The sequence below is a fragment of the Anabas testudineus genome, chromosome 4 (genome assembly GCF_900324465.2).
Source record: "Anabas testudineus chromosome 4, fAnaTes1.2, whole genome shotgun sequence".
Classification (NCBI taxonomy): Eukaryota; Metazoa; Chordata; class Actinopteri; order Anabantiformes; family Anabantidae; genus Anabas; species Anabas testudineus.
Genome location: NC_046613.1, coordinates 5197072 through 5218047, shown reverse-complemented (window position 1 = coordinate 5218047; position 20976 = coordinate 5197072). Strand labels below are relative to the sequence as shown.

The window sequence follows — 20976 nt, the reverse complement described above, 5'->3', positions numbered from 1 at the left end:
CAGGAGGATTTAGAGTCGTATCCTGAGATCAGTTTTGTGGGGTTTGCCATTTAACATGGCATTTTTTTTTTTCAATAAACACTATCAACTTTCTTACCTCTGAGGAAAATGGATTCAGTTTGCTCTGTTCCTCAGCAACAACAGAGAAGTCGAGAGCTTTGTCCAGTTGATATTATCGACCGAAAACCTGGACACAAATTCAGCCATCAGGACCTATTTTTTTATACTGCATGATGTCAGTAACATAAGATAAAAGAAATGTAACAAATGACCAGAAATTGAAATCTATACCTCAAGGTGAAAATATAAAAGATTATATTTTTATGTTGAATAGACTGTAGGAAGTCTAACAGGCTGAGCAGGTGCAATATTTCCTAGTTCCAAGGATGCAGGGGAGGTCAGTAGTGTCTGATATAAAAATCTGTTACTACTGTAGTGCAGCAGCATTTAATCTGCTTTAGATTTACCGCGTGAGGCCATCTGGAGATTTAAAGCTAATATTTTGTTGTAACTTTTGCAGCTTTTTGTTATAAGATAGTTGTAAATTCTACAACATAATGTACCACTGGTACAGTATTTGCTGCAATTTGCAATTTAAGCTAGTGCTAGTGTGAGATTCAAATTCATCAGTTCTGCCCAGACCTTCCTCTCCCTGCTGTGCTATGCCCTACTACACTCCACCACGCTCTGCCCAAAACTTCAGGTACTGTAGTCAATGAACGTGGTATACAATCAATATCAAGCAGAAATATTTCTGATAAAAAACTATTCAAAGTCACATATTGTATCTTTAAGTGTAGGAGAGACAGCAAACAGGCTCAGTAATGATCATTATCAAGCAGTATTCTACTGTTCGTAGCTGACAATCAACAGCTGGTCATACCACATCAAATAAAGCAGTGGCAATAAAAAAACCAAGATGATTTGAATTGAAAAGGAGTGCATTTTTTTGCCAATGAATTTAAATTGGCAGTGCTTAGACAAGAACATATTATGAGTTATGTTTTTATTCTGTGTAACAAAATAATAATTATCAACAAGACACACAACCTTCACTTGAGTTTTCTCTCACTGTCTTTCAAACCCTGGTGCTCAGAGCAGCTTAATTTAACTGTGATACAGTATCAGCTTTTCATGGACTCCACACTTTTTAAATTTGTAATTTTTATTTATTGATTGATTTGTTCTCTATGGAACATATACCTAAATACACATAGAAAGAGACAGAGAGGAGAAAACAACAAAGCAAAGTCGCCAAGGAGATTAATCTTCCGTGGTTCAAACTAAGACTAATTCAGTGATGAATTCAGTATGAAGTAAAGACAACAAGCAGACTGTAAACCAGAGTGATGTTCCAGTGCCGTGAAAACACATATACATAAGGGAGTGATTCTTCTAATCTGAGGTCATAATGTTGAACCCCGCCTGCAATGGGTGATCAAACGTGATCGTTTGCTCCCAGCAACAAACATCATTAATTATTCATCATTATTCTGTTTGTCTACAGTAAAGGAATGGCAAAGCTGCAAGTGTACAAAATCAAAATAATGTGTACAAAATTTGCAAATAATTGATAAGGTTGCCAATTCAAAATCAAAGTGTGCAAAGTGTTCAATGACATCCACCTCATTTTTAAATCAACCAGTATTTTCGATTTTTTCTTCGAGTAAGAACATGTATTCACATCGTATGTGTGAGTGTTGTGGCCACGTGGGGACAAATAATCGTGTATGGTATTGGACACACAGATGTACCTACCATAAAGAGTCAGAAAATCACAGAGGTCCAGACTTACTGGTTTGAACCTGTAGCTGGGTCCTAGGGCCAGAGAGTCGACTATGGAGGTCTAAAGATGACAAAGGAGGTGCCAGGTACAAAACTAATGTTGACTTATGCACTTAAGATTGATTCTCAATTTCAATCCTCTGTCCTGACTATTTTAACTATATTTTTGTATTATAGTATAATAATAATAATAATAATAATAATAATAATAATAGTATATTTTAGACTTGGCACAGTCACTGCTAACACGACTAACAAACTACACCTTCAGATTCCTGGGTAAGAGTGTTGGGCCTAACTGACCTCTGAATTAGGTTTGTAGAAGATATGTATACAATTGTATACAAGCTACGTTTGAGCAGGGAAAAATGTGTTTTGCACACTGCATGTGTATTATTGGAATAAGTAACTGGATTAACATTGTCGACTAATGTGAATCTATGTAAATGTGTACAGCACATTGAATGAGTTTCTTGTACAGCCATCTAGTTGAAATCTTTTTTGTCAGTTATCGACTTGCTATAGCAGAGTGCATGCAATATTCAGTGTTATGTGAGCTTTCTAAAATAGAATAGGAAAAGCATAGAGTATTACTTTATTCCAGAATATATCAACTTTCAATGGATCATCTTTTTGCTATAATATTGGAAAATCACACCTGACAGATTTTATTCCTGACTCACAGATGATGATTTTTAAAGTGTGCTTGCACTGAAGAAAGACTATCCTGAACTGTTCATGACAAAGCTGTCACTTTGAATCACTTGATATACGTAGACTGTGCTTCTCTATATTTTATCTGTATTTTCTCTTCACTCTATAAATGCCAGCTAATGCAAAGCACAAGATTAGGCACTTGTGACCTTTATTAGCGCTGATAGCAGCCGCCATGGATACCAGGGAGCTCAATGGTGGCACAACAAAGACTAGTAGTGGAGCTAGATTACAGATCTTCATGATAGCAGGTAAGTGAAAATGACATGCAAGAATTATCCTTTACTGATGTGATAATTACCTGCAGTCGACTGCCTCAGAAAGGTTATCAAACACGCAAATGACCTGGAAATGTTCCAGGAAACTGCACAAGTGAAATATACAGCATCAGGGTGTTCATGGGAAGTCTGTGATTTTAAATATATACATCTTAACAACAAGTCATTGATAGATTGATTAATAATCTATTACTTTAGGCTGTTTGACTCTTGTTAAGAGTTCCCTGAGGCTTACATTTTAATTACATGTTTTTCGTGGAAAAGAAAGCTCATGTTAAATTCCTCTGCAGACACTGTGCAGGGTCACAACTTGTAGATATTTTTTTGAGACCCCTACTGATATGAATTACTGCAAGGCATGCTGCAGAGAGTGAGGATGCTGTGAATCGTTGATTTTATATTTCCAAGGGAAAGGCTGAGCCAGAAATATTAAGTCTGTCTGGACTTGAAGAGACAAAAATAAACACTTCATGAAATCAAATCAAGTTCGCATCTAGAAGGCTGACATGAAAAATGGTCCCTTTTAAAGAATTTGCTTGATCCCACTTTTGTTAATTTGATGCGGGCCGAAATTACATCAGATGACAGCATAAGCCGACATCATTATCAACATCAAAATGTGTTTGACGCTGTTTGGCCTGGGGCCGACGGCAGCGCAGCCTCTGTAACGGGATGATATGGATTACACTTTGCAAACCGACCTTGCCCCCCTCTCATTTTTTATGCCTGCCAGTAGAAACACTGTGATGACCACATGCATTGCATCGCTGCCGAATAAAACCCAAATATCCCTCTGATGATTAAGGTCACTCATACACTGCTCTACAGAAGCCATCCTCTTAAAAGCCTCCCATAGTAGGAGAGGGGGTCGACAACTTGGACTGCAGTCATTATTGGTGTTTTTATTGTTATTTCTGTTTAGCTCTACCCAGGTCCTGTCCGCCTCACTGTGGCTAACAGTGATCGTAAGAGGACAATACAGTAATCAAAGTTTTCCTCTGAGGCGGTGTGACCTGTTGTTGGCTTTCATTTGTGTGTCAGTTCAGAGGTTTAAGCTACTTCATGAGAAGCTTATCCCTGGATCACAGGGATCTGAGGGCTCACCGGTCATTTGCCATCAGCATCCCAAGAGCTCAGATTGTTAGCACTGCTTTTATTCTGAAATATGATGGAAATGTGTTGGACTAATTTGGCTTTAGCAGGATTGGCTGAATATTAGTCCACTCATCCGATGGATTATCCCGTGGCAGCGATGAACATACTGTACATGGACAGATCTGTCAAAAACCCACATACGTCTCATTTTCCCCTAAAGTTGACTTCTTCTTCCGTAAATGAACACTAACACGTTTGTCTTTTATTTTTCTCCAATGATGACAGTGCACATAACCATCAGTGTCTGATGCTGACGCTGTGAAGCTGTGCTGCATGTAACAATGTTAATAGTGAGAGCTTTGGGAGTTCTTCCCCTCTGAGGTGAGCTTATCTGCACAGACAGCATGTGTATTCATTTAATCTCCGCTCAACATCAGGTGTCAAGTACAATTATACACTGACACACATGCATTCAGAACAACACTATGGATTCATGTGCGGAAAAGTGCTTAATCACTGGTAAAGTGTTTTCCTTTTGCAACCAAAGGATAAAAATGATTACATTTTCAGGACATGCAACCATACTCTACTTACTGACTTAAGTGATATTAGCATTTTTCCAACTATTGCTTTACTGTTTTCAGGATTTTCCTCCCTAATTTTCTCTCCAGCAGCCACATTGCTGACCTTCCTATTGGCTGTGGCAGGTTGAAGTGACAGCTGGTGTGATGTAATAACACCCCCTCCACTAGACAAGTTATAAAGAGCAATATCTAGTTCCATGGATTGAGATAAGCTTAGGTAGATTAATGCTCTGGGACACCAAAATGTTTGTTGTATAAAAGCTCTGTTTATAAAACAATGTGTCATTGCCGTATATGAAAAACTCTGATCTGGCAGATGGCCTGAGCTCCAAGGGTTCCTCCATGTTAAAGGCACTGCTAGTCTATGGTTTGTGCTCCTGTGGCTTAATGGGATTTCAGACTCTTCATTCAAATGAATTATATATAGAAAAACTGGGATTATTTTACAGGCTGTTTAATCTCTTTTTTTTTTCCAAAACTCAGCCTGCCTCACGGTTTTAGCATTCGTGGAAAAGTGGAGCGACTGAGTGCTACAATCAATGAACGCTAGAGTGCAGACGGCCTATCAGCTCAGAGAGCCAGAGATGCCCTGTGGACCGTTTCACTGACATGAAGCGTGCTCAGTCGACTTGACTCACTTCAGCCCTGCTGCTGTGCCCGCCTTTCCACAAGCGTTCCCATCCTGCTGAACAACGACAGACAAGAGGCTTCATCAGAGCTGCTTCGCCACCGCAACACACAGATCTGGTGCCCTTTTGCAGTGAAGACGGCTTCATCTCTCCGAGCTTTAGGTGCCACTCAGGGAGAGGCTCGGGCTCGAGTCACACTCTGCATCTTGGATCATTCAGCTACTTGCCAGACACATAACTCCAGATCTTTTTGTTGTCAGGTAGAAAACTTGCTTGATCTCAGTGACAGGCATTGCTGAAAAAGACTTTTTGGAACTGCAGAAGAGGGCCCTCCGCTTCCAGTTCAGCCCTGCCACCTGATTCCCACTACAGATCCCATCATGCCTCACTCCTTCCAGAAGAAAAAAGGTGAGCGTTTTTTTTTCTTCTTTTCTTCTGTTGTGCTCAACACCTGTGCAAGCTCAGAAGACATTATCTCAATGCTGGCTGCATAAATAAATGTGGAAAGAGGGTGAAATCTTAGCAAAGTGTCCTTGAATTGATAAAAAAAAAAGGAAATTGAATGAATTGATGAAAATAATTTTTGTAACTTTGCAATGCTATATTACACATTTATTTAGTCTGAGGACAGAGTGCGTTAAAAACAATCAGGAATCAAGTTTAATTATTGCATAGAATTAAATATTTTAGCTCTATCAAATGTGAAATGGTAGTTTTTTATTATCAGTGGGATTGGAAAGCATATGGAGAGTTGTGCATGTAATATGACAAAGCTACATAAATCAGTGTTCAAAAACAGGACCAGCAGAAACATGGGCACAGGTCTGAAGGATGAACCACAGCCAAATACATTCTTCCACAGCACCAGCGCATGCATAGGCCAGAAACACCAGCTTGCTAACACCTGCACTGCACCGAGCAATAAATGAATATATTTCCATACAGCTTTTCTGACGGCCAACTAAACTCAGACATCAGATCAGTGTAGTGCTGAATCACTCGCTCGATCACAACAAGCGTACAATCTACCATTAAAGGACATACAGTATACACAAATTGTGATAAGAACAACTGACATCTGATAAGCAAATGAGAGTAACGATTACATTAAATAGTGTTCTCATCAGTACGTACAGTATGTAAAAACATTTAAATAGACATTTAACACGAGGGAAGATACCATCTGAGTGAACTGAGAGAGCTTTTTGATTCACTCAGGATTTTTATGTTACCCTTCAAGAATATTTTCACGTGCACGGACAACAACTAAAAACAAAGGGGAGCAGTTAACCTGCGTGAGCAAAAGGCTTCTCACCATCAAAAGCCTCCACGAAATTAGAAAAAGTTGAAATCAGCACGCACAAGCTCGCTGAATCTATTCTTTGGTTTAATGTTTTACTGTTCAATTCACAGGTGATAATATCAAGAAAAGCTGGTGGTAAGGTGCATGCAAAGCACAGCACTTTGTTTTTTTCTAAGTGCTGCAGAAATTGAGAGTGTCTGTGTGATGTAGAACAGATAACAATTATGTGAATGTTTCGAGCACGGGAGGTGTCACTCTCTACATCACCACTTCCACCTGGCATTTCCTGGGCTTCAGTAATACTTTTAATCAAAGCACCGAGGAATACAGTAGCTTTTTGAGCGTGATACATTTGTAAGAAGAAGTTGTGATCAAAAAATATGCTAATTTCTTCATCTCTGGCTCGCATAAATGCAGATTAATGAGGCCTGATGGTTATTGGAGTTGATTTGTTTCTAGCAAACATATGGAGTGGGAGGATTTCCAGAATTTAGAAGAAGAATAAGGCACTGTGTGGCTTTATGTAGTAATTGAAATAAGAGTGTAGGCACTGACAAGATAAAGTCTTTCTTTCAAGAGAAATCCAATTGAATAATGAGACATTTTAAGTAAAAGTAACAGGTTATTCAGAAATTGGTTGAAGACGGAAAGAAAAATCAGACACGGTTCTTTATAAAACTGCATGCTGTCTTTGTTTGGAAATCAACTATTTAATATGCTTGATATTTCATTTTAAATATAGTTGGAATTATCTCTTCATTAATCCATGTCAGTTTGATTTTTATCTTTTTAGGGTGGAAGCAGGGGAGGGGGGGGTGAGGTGGTTGACTCCCGGGGTTTGGTGGGATTTAAGGTGTGTAAATTCAAGAAAACAAATTTGTTTATTAAGAATTGTAACACTGCTGGTTTCGCAGATTTTACTAACACGGGAGCAACAGACACAGACGGCCGAGGTGGTGGATGCGTTAAGTGCTCTGTTACTGCTTTGTGTGCAGTTCTTGTTGAACCGTGGCCTGGAGCTAGGTGTGTGTAGTTCCTGTTTAACCAGCCCTGTAGACCAGTATCAGCAGTCGGCTTTAGATGTAAGCAGCTACTTTGACTTGGCAGTGGGGGCAATGTAACATGGGAGAATTTGATATAGTTGAAAGCAAAATTGGGCCACAGCATGACGGAGCGCAGAGGAAAGAGCGAGAGGCTCTGCGAGGAGAGATCTGCAACAGTTAACAGAGGGAACAACACGAGAGCTGAGTCCTCAATAAGAAAACAGACTCTGATAACATGAACATTTCTTGCTGCACTGTTTCCACGTGTCTCTTCAGGTTTACTTCTACTGTACATAACAACCATTTTAAATTCAACATACAGTGCATGTCACACAATGGGTGTTAGTGTTTTACTGCTTTGTCTCCAGAGAGCTGGATGATGTCCCAGTGAAACTGTCACGTTCCAAGATTCATAAAGTGATTAACACATTTAACATCTACAGACATTTTAAATTTGAACAACTGTTCAGGGCTAGGTCCCAACCATCCATGTTTTTAGCTCTACATCCCATAAACAAACTAACTCCTTCATCAACACCCTGAATCTCTTTTACTCAGAGCTGTGAAAAAGTATTCAACCTCCTCCTGATTTCGTCTATTTTACATGTATCTTGTGCAAAACTTTCAGATCTTTAAACTAAATCTCTGACAAAAAACAAATGCAGCCTGAGCAAACACAAAATCCATATTTCCAAAATGCTAAATCCATTGTTGACCATCCATGTTGGGCTGTGTGTCGTCCTGTGCTGTCACCATCAGGTTAGCTGCCCCAGCTCCAGTCGTTGTCTTGAGCTATAGTTTAAGTGTTTGAGCACAGAGGTCGACATTTCTTAAAGAAAGTGTTTTTTCTTTGTTGCTAAAGGCAGAGCCACAAAACAACAATAGATGCCGTTACAGGGAAGAAACAACACCTTTGAGCAATGTTTTATCTGTTAACAGCACTTCACAACCTGCCTCGATATACAGTAGTATTTTTTAGTTAGGTTGTTGCTGAAGGACAGGGATGTTTCATAGTCTGGCCCACAGGAAGACTTCCACTATCTGGCCAATCAGAAGTGTGTGATGGTGGAAGCTCAATCGAGAATTATTAGCCTTTTAGGAGCTGTTGCATAAAAGGTATTATAACATATATCATTTCATTTATTTCATATCAATAATAAAATATAAACCCTAAATAAAGCATCATGTGCCCACTTGAACCTTCACTTCATTGAATGGTGGCCTGATGTTTACGTTTCCCGCGGTCATGGTAAGTCATCCTGACCCTGAAGCTTCATGCTTGACCGTGGGTACGACATTCTTTATGAATCTGTTTTTGGTTTACACCACAGGTAACCGGACACCTGTCTTCCATAAAATATTCTGGTTTCCAAAAGGTCTGAGGGTCATTCGGCCTTAAAGATGAGCCGTAACGTTTTCTGGATGCCATTTCTACCCAGTGTCTGTCCGACAGCGGACCTTCATTTAGGTGACATTTTCTGACAGGTTGACCTACTTGATGTGATATATAAGGGGGTTGAATACTTTTTGCAATATAACTGAACTGTCAGTGTTTAGGTTGGTTTGTTCCAGTTTGCTTTTCTACTGTTACCACTCTATGTACAAGTTGAATCTTCAGGTTTTGAATTAGCAAATTATTTAATCTCCTTGTGTATTTTTATTTCAAATGTTTACCATGTAGCTACCTATTAAAACAATTTGGAGATCAGTGCAGGATAGTGTGGGTACCGGAGTAATCAGGAGTATGCAGAGCAAAAAAAAGTGGTTTGATTGATACAGATTTTTGATAGATTTTATTGGATCATTATCGAGGGTGGTGCAAAGAGCCACTTGCTTGCTTTGAATTCCTCTGCTAAAGCCTCGAGTTAGAGACAGAGTACCTCTGTTCAAATACCAAACTGAATGCATGTAGTGAGACACATATAATAAGGCTTTGAAACTAATCTGTGCAGAAGTTGTCCCAAATGTAACAGCTCCTCCTCACGCGCTCTTAGAACTCGTATATTTTGCAGCCCTGGGCATGTGAGAGAAAAGAGGAAGACAGAGCAAACACACAGTTTGGGAAGATGTGTAAGGATGGTGGCTATTACTGTGCAGTTGTAATTTACTGTATATGCTCACATGTTGTGGGAGCAGCTAACCCATCATCCAGCAGATGGCACACTGGCAGGGGATTGCATCTGGTATGGCTGGAAAATTCCATCACGTTGGACTCTGCAGCCTGCATTCCTGGCTCCTCTCAGCTGGCCTTGAGAAAGTCCTGAATCTACATGCTTTGATTTGACTAAATTGGAATTCTAGCCCACTATCACGCCTCTGCTCTGACGATAACCTTAGCATGTAGCTTGCACAGGCAGTCTGGTGAACCCAAGGTTATCCACACAGACACGCTGCAGAAACTTACTCCAAGTTGTTGTTGTTGTTTTGTTTTGTGTGTGTGTGTGTGTGTGTGTGTTTGGTAACTCATAAAAGAGAAAACACTCTCATTACCAAAGCCTTTATATATGTGTGGGGTCTTGCTGTGGAGCTTTCACTAGAGCTGAAACACTTGCTTTTAAAATTCATAACTTTTACATACACAGCTAAAGTATTTCAGAGGAGAGGAAAAGTACTGAACACACTGAATTGCCAAAACGATCATATCAACAATTACACCAACAGCAGCACAAAGTGATTCCTTTTAGAAACGTGTGAAAAGCGCAGTATCTCTGTTTTATAGTACCGCTGGTAATTTTCCCTTATGTGTGTGCCTCTCCTTGTCAGATGGGATGAAAGCCAAGTTACAACACAGAGTGTGTCAGTGCAGAGACACACAAGAGCACGGTTACAAATAGACGTTCATGTCAGAATATGACTCGCCTGTTTGTCTGTTAATTAAAAAAAAGGCAAGAGACGAGCTCATCTTTACTTTCACGCAAAATATTTTGAAGTAAAATCTGTTGCAATTTTTTCACTGCATCTATTTATTACGCCTCTTATTCTTTGATATTTTCATTTATGTCACACTGTATGTTTTCAGTGATCTCTTTAAATACAGCAGATGATGGAGAATGTGAAGTGAAGCTACAGGAAGCAGTGTTTTTATTGACAAACTATGTTTTCATGTCACAATTAAGACCTGCAGCGGTGATATTGTGTGATAAAAAGCAACTTTTATTGTGGACTAAAGCGGAAAAAAAAATGCTTCTGGGATGCATGGAGTTAAAAAAGTGAAACTTAACAATATAAAAAGAAATTCTTTTAAAGAAAGGAACTAAAAAGACCTCTGTAGCTAACAGCATTATCTGTTTGGTGTTACAGCTTGGTTGCATCATACCTCTCAGAACAAAACTCCACACTCACATCTTTGCTGACAATGAACACTGAAGTTGGCAGAAATTTGCTGTGAAACGAGACAAAAGTGTGCAGTTTATGAAAAAAAAAAGTGAGGCAACCTCCGGGCCTCGGGCTTTTGTCAGTGGGCATTTCTATTCAATGACCTATCATGCACCAAGTGTAGGCAATGATACGGCTTAGAGATGTTTCACACAGTGTCAAAAGTGTACAAGAGTTTTTCATAATGTGCAGCTGTTACCGGCCGAGCAGGTCTGAATCGCTGTCACGCCCTGCTTTGTGCTGTGATTGTTTTTGAGCTGCGTGCCTCTTGCACAAAGGGGCCGAGATCCTAACGTCGTAACGCAGTGTTCAATTATACAGCCAGAGCAGAGATCAAGGTTTAACCCGAGCACTGTTCACGATGTAACAAGTTTGCTCCTGTCACTTTAGACCAGGGCATGTTGATGAGTCTCTTCCTCTGTCCTCTGTAAGTGGGTCATTTATTTTTGCTAGGAATTGGTTGAGTAAAAGTTTGCCAAGGATTTGCAGTAATTATCTCATCCTTCTATAGCTGGGCACAGCATGGGGCCTTGGTAAATTACACATCTCTCTCCCAACTCCTGGATGGTTTATGGCCGTGCATTATGCATAACTGTGCTGGAGTGCCTTAAACATCCCCCAAGTGGATTGAAATAAAGTTGACGCTGCTCTTTGTTTGGAGCTCAAGATAGTCTTTATTTGGCAGTGCTGAATCGGAGATTGCTGTACAAGCGCGTGTCTTAATTATTTTGGAGGTTTCCCCCCCCCCAATGGTTTGTGAACACCTGGAGTGTTTTTAGTGGGATGCCGGATCCAGATGGGTGGATGCTCGGGCAATCCACAGGGAAATGTCGGTTCAATTACAGTGGAGTGTGTCGTCACACAAAGGGTTAAGAGAAAAGAGAAACATGAAGAAGCTGCGTCTGGTTTATTTGGATTTGAATACACAGTCAGTAGTTAGGTGAATGATGGCTGTCAGTTCATCGACATGGAATCATTACAGTGTGGTGACAGAGCTGGAAGATACACACATCTTAAATCTGTGTCTTGTGGAAAATGTTTCACATTGCTCAATAGGAAAATCACCAGCTTGAAGGTGTTTCACTTTTTCTGATTATCTTCACCACTACCAAAAACTAAAGCATCACATCAAAAGAAATGTACAAGACTTCAAAATATATCAGTCAGTGCATTTTACAGGATAAAAAATACAAAAATAACAAATAATAATAACAAATAATAATAACAATAATAAAACAAATCCACAAGACAGGGGTGTGTGTTCGAATATATAGGATGTGCTGTTAATTAGTTATTAACATTATCAACACTGACAAGAACAGAGCTCATGCTGCAGTCTGCATTTGCTGCTGATCTCTACAATTATATGAATATCAGCTTCATTGTTCAAATATTTAACTGGTACGGTGGCACCACATTATCATTATTCAGGCCTGACTAATCCAAAACAAGACAATCCACACGTTCACTAGGTGACTCTGAAGTCGCTTTCACTGTTTAATGCAGTCTAACACATGTCACACTTCATTTGTATTTGTCACAGCCCAGCAAATGCTCTTTCTGTGCCAAGGAGTGAACGGGATGAGAAAAGACGGGGAAGCTGTGGTTTGGAATCACCACAAGCAAAGTTTCCAAGGTGAGTCACTGACAGTAAATGCTTGCCTACAACTTGTGAAATTAATACAACCACTCAGAAGCACTCTCCTGGTAAAACATATGTAAATTCACAATAGTTCTCAGATGAAACAAACCACACTGCTAACAATCGTTTCATGCACAAACGCCCGGCTGGCGAGAAGTTTCACACTCAAAGGGCATGAAGTTAAACAGGCTGAGAAATAGAGAGACTTTATTTTACTCTTGCCCAACTCTGAGAAATGATGCAACAGAGGAGTGCACATGCTTTAAATTAAATGAAAGGAGAGCGGGGGAATAAAAGAAAATAAAAGAATCACAGCAATGCATTTAATTAATTTTCCAGGAATCTTTTGCTTTGCATTACAAAGAGCAGTGTTGTTGTGCACGGTGTGCACAGTAACAGACAATTTCATGGGCTCCCTCCATTTAATTACAGTTATCCAAATGGAAAGTGTTTCTTTATAGTAAAGAGGAAACATTTTAAAGAAGACAAAGATAAACAATAATAATAATAATAATAATAATAATAATAATAATAATAATAATAATAATAATGAAGCGCTGGAAACAGCAGCACCTGACCTTGCCATTATAATTCACATCGTGCATAATATCTCCTGACATTTGAAATATTCCTAGTCTAACCATGAAGCTACATGTGTCTCATATATTCTACCAAGTGCGCATCGCCGCTCGTCTCCTGCCTTCAGCTTTCAGTGCAACAAGTTTTCTGCTACGGTGAAGTTGACACGGCTACAATTAATATGTCATAAATACATCTTTGTATGCAACACCAGCAATAACTGCTGTATAACCCGTTATACCCGCAGAAAGTCAGAGACACATTTCAGAAAAGTCGCTCTCTCCGTCTAACAGAACGCACGTCAGCTGGAACACGCACTAGGATTAAGGGCAAACCCCGGACCGCGTTCACCATCAGCATCCACATGAAAACACGCTCAACTGACTGTCTGCAAACCTGCGAATAACACATCTATTAAAGCTCTTTTCTTTTCTTTTCTTTTCTTTTTCAACAAACCCCGATGCTGGTTCGCAGCGTTCTCCATCTATGAAGTCAGCGTACCTGCAGGAAATGTGGCTAAGATGTCACTAACAAAACAAAAAAATAAAAAGGAAAAGCAGAGACGTGTCCGCCTGGGCATTACTAAGAGCTCGATCTGTGACTCTACGTGTAGGGCCTGGGTGTTAAATGCGACGAGAGGCAGCAAACGATACACGGCTGAAGTCATGGAATATAAATTAGTTCTGAGAATTTCGGGGGCCGGGTTTAACCAGCTGGTGACGTCGCCGGCTCGACGTCCTGTGACTGCGGACCGAACCAAAAGCAGGGGGGGGGGCGATCCTTATTAAACTATTTCCTGCACTATTTTATACATTTTTAGGTCTTTTTCTACTCAATCCAACGCTGGAGAGAAGTTATGTTTGCAGTACAAATCACTCTGCGCCGGGCGCGTTAGAATAACTGCTTTGGCGACGGCGAGTTTGCGCCACATGGGGAAAACGCAGCTCTCCCCTGCCCCGGAGAGGTGGTACGGTCCCAGGCTCAAATTCCGAGAATTGTGCTCGTCTGATTCTTAGAACTGGGGTTCTTAGAAGTGGTGATGCAAGAAGTTTCTAGGAAAGCGCTACCAGGTGATTTTTTAAATTCCTTTTTTCCTCTAATTTGGCGCGAAGTTATTATTTACTGTGTGCTGCTGCTGTTTGTCGACATATTCACTGTTTGTCCGTTTGTGCTGGTCAAGTGTTTGTGAGGACGGGGCTCTGTGTGTGTGTGTGTGTGTGTGTTTGAAACTCTGGAGCGGCTCCTGCACCGACAGCCAGTGCGCCGCTCTCTTGACAGCTCATCTGTCTCACGGCTGCTCGCCTGGAAGCAGCGGGGCAGGCAGGCAGGCAGGCAGGCAGGCAGCAGCCTCCCTCCGCTGCGGCTCCGCCAGACGACTCATGTTGTAAAGCCGTCATAACGCTCCGGTGACATGACTGCACCGAAACAAAATGGGGACATGAGCGCTGGAAGCGCTGTCCAGAAGCCCGGGGTTGTGGCACACGGTGCTCGGATGGATGTAGTTACGCGTCTGTGTGTGTGTGTGTGTGTGTGTGTGTGTGTGTTACCAGTGTCAGCGCAGCTTCGGCTGTAAACGCTTTGATTTAAAGCTACTTTGTTGGCTCCGGTGTCAACACAGTGTGGCGGCGGTTCGCTGCGCTGTCACACGAAGTTTGCTGGCAGCATGGCAGCCCCCCAGCCCCCCGGGTCAGGGTATTTTTACTCCGCGGGCGCAGCGACGGTAATTTGCTCTAATGGAGCGCAAAGGGCTGCGTCGAACAAGCCCTGCTGTTACCGTAACACTGGAGCGGAAACATTAGCGTTGAGGTGTGCGTGCGTGCGTGTGCGTGCGTGTGTGTGTTTTCCGCGGTGGAGGGCAGAGGCTAAGAGACACGTCGTCGCACCAAGTTGTCCGTGTTTCCACTGTGACACTCCGCCGAAGTACGACTTGAACAGCGGCCTCGGCTCTCTGCACGGTGTCACCTCATCTGTGTAGCGGGCTGCGAGTTTCACTTCGACTCTGTTTATACTCAGGAAATGTTCGAGACCACATGCGGGCCCGTACGATACGTGCACAATCACACCGGGGCTATTTCGGGGACGCGCGGTGTGAGCCGCGCTGTCGCTGAAATAAAAGTTCCCCAGTTGCGCTCCTCATAATAGAAGTGCTGTGTTTACAGCGTGTGAACAGGGGCTCGTCGTTCAGCTCTGTCTGATCAGAGGATGTCGGCGCGTATTCGCCTTCCTTCTGACCTGACCCTCTATTTTCGGACGTGTCCAGTTTCGGACTTTTAAGTTAAACGCACCGTCGGTGCGTGTGCGTGCGTGCGTGCGCCCTGTGAATCCAGTAGAGCCTGAAGTGAGGTGAACAGCAGCTCTCACCTGGACATGCAGGGCAGCGCAACAGCACGCTGTCACAGGTGTGATTAGAGCAGACCAGCTGCACAGGGCTCTTCTGAAATTCATCACCATGCCGCTGAAATCATCAGTCAGAATTTGGATGATGTTTGGAAGGCGGAAATTTTCAGTTGAGTGTTTGACCCGAAAATTCTTCATCCTTCATCCTTTTATTGAATGTGTCTGCTCATAATTAACTTTTCTGCATTACATTTAAGAGCTCATGAAAAAACCAGACATGTGAACAGAACAGACGTCAGCACTGAACTGTCAGTAGATTTTAAATAACGCAGAGGACGTGTGTGTGTGTGTGTGCGTGTTAATGTGAAGGATCAACTTTTGTTTGCATTTTCAAATGACAGTTGTTCATGTAAACAGTAATGTGCAGGGAGTGTTGGTGTCTGTCCCGGTCGATTAGCGTGCGCTGACTGAGATATTTTACTCATGTGCGTATGTGAAGTTAATTACTTCTATTAACCTGTCAGCCAGTGGTTCACAGAGAAAGTCAACAGGAGAGAGAAATGATTCCAAAAGTAGAAATCGAGGCGTCTAGACAGAGTTTATTTAATAAATGGCGCCGCCTTCTGGTGAAAAGCTGCATCTGTTGCTTAGTTGATATAGATCTTCTGATGTACTTACAGATCACCTGCACTCCAGCTTTAAAACAGAGGGCTGGTCTGTGACAGAAGCAGTAAAATAAACCTGTCAGTTCCATATATGTGAAATAATCCTTGCTGTTCTGTTTTGCTTTCTTTGCAGAACTTGACAAAATGGCTTGCGCAGCAGACAGCTGCATACAATTCACACGCCACGCAAGCGATGTCCTGCTCAACCTGAATCGACTGCGTAGCAGAGATATTCTCACCGATGTCACTATCTTGGTTAGCAGACAGCAGTTTCGTGCACACAAAACCGTTCTCATGGCTTGCAGGTGTGTGTGTGTGGTGTTTTTTTACCTAAGTTATATGAGCCAATTTTTCTGCTGCTGTTTGAAGAAGGTTTGACTGATCTTTGTACGCCGTGTCTGTATTTCTTCTTTCCTTTCATCACTGCAGTGGGCTGTTTTACACTATCTTTACTGACTCCCACAAGTGCAACCTTAATGCTATTAGTCTGGACCCAAAGGTCGACCCAGAGGGCTTTGCCATCCTGCTGGAGTTCATGTACACCTCTCGTCTCACACTAAAGGAAAGTCTGATCATGGCTATCATGAATACAGCCATCTATTTGCAGATGGACCATGTTGTGGACACCTGCCACAGATTCATCAAATCCAGGTCGGTGGGGGAATGTTCCGTTGCTAATCAGCACGAATCCGTCCTTGTCATCTGCATGTATCTTACTCTCTTTTCTTTACCTCTTCTCACAGCGATCCGTCTGCCAAGCTGCCCAGAGATGAGTTTTTGGTCAGTCCCTTGGTGTTACCTCAGGATGTCCATGCTTACCGACCCCATGATGTTGTTGACAGTTTGCACAGCCGCATAGCTCCATTTAGGGATGGAAGACCCTACGGCTCCAACATGTTTAGCAGGGTCAGCAACCCCAGCAACTATCATCTCTATGGACAGTTTCCCATGCCTGGATTTCCTTTCCCTCTCTGCAAGCTGACTGATACCAAAAACGCTTTCGCTGACCTCTCAAAGAGTGGCATCCACCATGACACCGCCAACACCATCAGGGCAGAATACACCAGGGCAGTTGGCACTAGCTCCTCCAGCATTATTCACTCCACCACCTACACTCCCAGGGAGGTTGGCAGAGATGATGAGATGAGGAAGGAAAGCCATGATGGGCTGAGCCAGTCTGTTGGACTCGGCACAAGGAAGCGTGCGTTTCCCGTGCTGAGCCTCGACCACCACAAAGACTCTGGCAAAGAGCACGCACCTCAGCCAGAGGAAGATCTGATCCATCAGCACTACCCACTGGGAATCTCCTCTGCTGGACGCAAGAGCCTCATGAGCAGCCCACAGAGTCCCCTCAAATCAGACTGCCAGCCCAACTCCCCAACAGAATCCAGCAGCAGCAAGAACGCCAGCCTCTCTCAAGCTGCTGGAGCGCAAGCCCCGCAAGGCACGCAGGACCCCAAAGCTCGCAACTGGAAGAAGTATAAGTTCATTGTGCTCAATCAGAGCAGTAAGGAAGACGAGGTGGGGCTGAGGGATTCTGGGCTGCGTTCACCTCAGCGCCTTGGCCTGCAACCCTACCTCCACCCCGGCGACTCCGAGAATCTCGACCCACAAACCACAAGCAAGAGCAGCGATCACAATGAGGATCTGCCTGTGCCTCAGGCTAGTCGTCTCAACAACATCATCAACAGGTGGGTTTCTTTTGTCTTCTTTCAAGTCTATATTTTGTTCTGTGAGTGAGCGAACTCCCGATATCACATGAGAGGAGGAACTACTATCAGTTTTTTGTTTGTTGTCTATGATCAAAGTTAATCCAGTGTCTCTCAGGAAGCTCGTGCTTTTTATATTTTGGACATTGACCAGAAAGATTTCAGGAACTTTACTTTGCAGTTCTGTTTGGTCTGAAGTATTTGTAAAACATTACATTAAGTATGTATTTATATTGGATCTGAAGTATTCTTGTAGATGTAATGTAAGCATGTGGTTTTTGTCTGTAGTGCACTTGAGGGGTCACTGAGGAACGGTGACAGTCATCCTCCACACTACTTGAGCCGCCTGAGCTGCTCATCCTGCGGCTCTCAATCCCCGCAGCACTCTGAAGTCTGTCCCAACAGCTCCAGGTCCCGTTTAGTAGAAGACATGGCAGAGCTGCATTCAGAATACTCAGATTCCAGTTGTGGTGAGTCTACTATGAGTATTACATCCATATCAGAAATGTGGATTATATCCGACCGGAGGTCACATTTTATGATATTCTCTCGAACAGAAAACGGTGCATTCGTCTGTAATGAATGCGAACTGAAGTTTGCTGAAGACGAAGCGCTGAAACAACACATGCTTCAAGTACACAGCGACAAGCCATACAAGTGTGACCGCTGCCAGGCTGCGTTCCGCTACAAAGGCAACCTCGCCAGCCATAAGACCGTCCACACAGGTGACACATGCAACACTCACATAAACAATCTAATGTCATCAATGTTATTTACTGGTGTTCAGGTTTGTGCTTTTGCTGTTGTTAAATCCTAAAAGTGCCTTCTTTGATGTCTTACCTTCAGGAGAGAAGCCGTATCGCTGTAACATCTGTGGTGCTCAGTTTAACAGACCAGCTAACCTCAAGACTCACACTCGCATCCACTCAGGAGAGAAGCCATACAAATGTGAGACGTGCGGAGCTCGTTTTGTACAGGTAATAACAACGAACAAATCAGAATATTGTCTCATTTAAACCATTTGCTCTCTCGCATGGTCTAATAGCACTAATACTTTTGAACTGTAATCATAACTGGGTATATCAGAAATACCCACAGTCTCAGAAAAGCTTTTATATATATATATATATATATATATATATATATATATATATACGATATTACAATATTTTTTGTTCACATTTCAGGTTGCTCATCTCCGTGCCCATGTGTTAATCCACACGGGGGAGAAGCCATATCCATGTGAGATCTGTGGAACACGCTTCCGTCACCTGCAGACGTTGAAGAGCCACCTGCGCATACACACAGGAGAAAAGCCCTACCATGTACGTTGACACATGCCGCTTGTTAATCATTATACAAATTCTTATTATGAGTCACGTTCAAGACAATGAGACAATAAAATCAAATGTCCCAAAATAACGTTGCTCTGCTTTCCTTCGCAGTGTGAGAAATGCAATTTGCACTTCCGCCACAAGAGCCAACTACGGTTGCATCTTCGACAGAAGCACGGCGCCATCACTAACACAAAGATCCAATACCGTATGTCCACGGCCGACATGCCCACTGACTTGACAAAGGCATGCTGAGCTAGAAGAAGGAAACGTTTTTTGTTTTGTTTTTTAAATGGAGGCAATTTTGACCTTGGCATTTGAAGACCCCAACTTGTACAATCATCCAAAATTGTAGTGCCACACTGTGTTCATTAGACAAATAAATTGGCTGGTACGCCATTCTAAACGGGTTTCCACTACATGTGAACGTAGAGCCACATATGGCTTCTTAGTCACTTTATTGTTTCTATATAAATATAAATATAAATACATGTATGTTTGACGTGTTTCTAAGCTTTGAAGGTACGTATATAAAACTTTATTTTGAAGGATGGAATGTAAACAGTCTGTTTTTTGAAAATACAGTATTTTATATCAGAGAACTTACTTTTCTGAAAGTATTGAACATTTTGATTGACGGGTGGTACATATATTTTAAGATAACAGGATTTGCGGCTGTATAGAGTTGTCTATACATTTTTATGTAATTGTACATACATGTTGCACCATTTCAAGTTGCCATAATCGTGGGAAAGGTGGGAGGAAAAAAAGTCAACATGACGTGGTAATTGGATTTAGTCAAACATATCAGATGACCGCTGCTGTCTGCTGAGGATATGCACGAGGGGCTGTCAAGACGTTGCCAGTTGACAGTGTACATGAAGTGGGCAACTGCATAAATATTGTGACATATTGTGTAATTATATCGGTGGGATTTCTCTCTGCTGGCAGAGCCAATCTAAGTGTTGACATGAATTTCAAGGTACTGCTTTGTTATGACCGAGAAAATATTTTGCTTCAGATGTATTTGTATAGATGTGACTTTTGTTTTTGCTAATTTGTTTTTCAGAAGTGAAGGTTTACAGTTTTTGGTCATTGTTCTAGATCCTAAAGTAAAGTTGTATAAGTGTCAAGGTTTTTTTGTTTGTACATACACTGTGTATTCAATGTGCCTTTCTCTCTATGGTGACTGAATTCCTCTTGATCCATCTACTATCAAAAACCACTCATCTTTGAGGGTCACGGGCAGAGCTGAAGCTGAAGCTGAAGCTGAAGCAGGGTACACCCTGGACCACCAGTCTGTCACAGGGCTGACATCCATTGACAGACAGACATTCGCGCTCCTATTCACACTGATTGACAGTTTAGTTACCAGTGACCCTAACGTGTGTGACTTTGCTGAAGGAAACGGGAGAACCCAGAAAGAGGCAATGCAAACTCCAAACGGTGAGCCACAACCAGCGACAGTGCTAACCACTGCACCTTCCCTGCACACCCCACCCACCACCCCTCTCCATTCAGCTCAGCTCTAATAAGGTACAGCTCGTGGACACCACTTGTCCTAGATCCCTGTGTGAGTGTATACGTGTGTGTGTACATATATATATTTTAAATGCTTGTCACCAACCACAGAACATGCAAATTCATCATTGTAAATCTACAGGACTTGTTTTTGGATTGGGCTTTTTTTAATCTGCATTAAAAATTATTGTACAACGTTATAGGTGTATGAATGTAAAATAAAGGTATTGGATTTCTATGTATTGACACCAGAGTGAGCTCTTTTATTTTTCCAATGTGTTTTTTATATTTGAATGAGTTTTGGTGTTGGATATATGGGCACACAGCTACAGCTATACAAGTATTCTAAATTATTTTTAGACCGAATGTCTAAAAAAGAAACT

General features: G+C 41.9%; 1 protein-coding gene across 1 annotated transcript; it reads left to right on the top strand.

Moving 5' to 3' along the window:
- Positions 1-13989: 13989 nt before the first annotated feature.
- bcl6aa (BCL6A transcription repressor a) lies at positions 13990-20835 on the top strand. The gene is made up of 9 exons (XM_026345503.1): positions 13990-14097; positions 16163-16334; positions 16459-16680; positions 16773-17720; positions 18027-18208; positions 18296-18463; positions 18585-18715; positions 18926-19063; positions 19184-20835. Exons 1-9 carry the CDS (start codon positions 14067-14069, stop codon positions 19325-19327), a joined length of 2136 nt encoding a protein of 711 aa, XP_026201288.1. The 5' UTR covers positions 13990-14066; the 3' UTR covers positions 19328-20835.
- Positions 20836-20976: the final 141 nt, after the last annotated feature.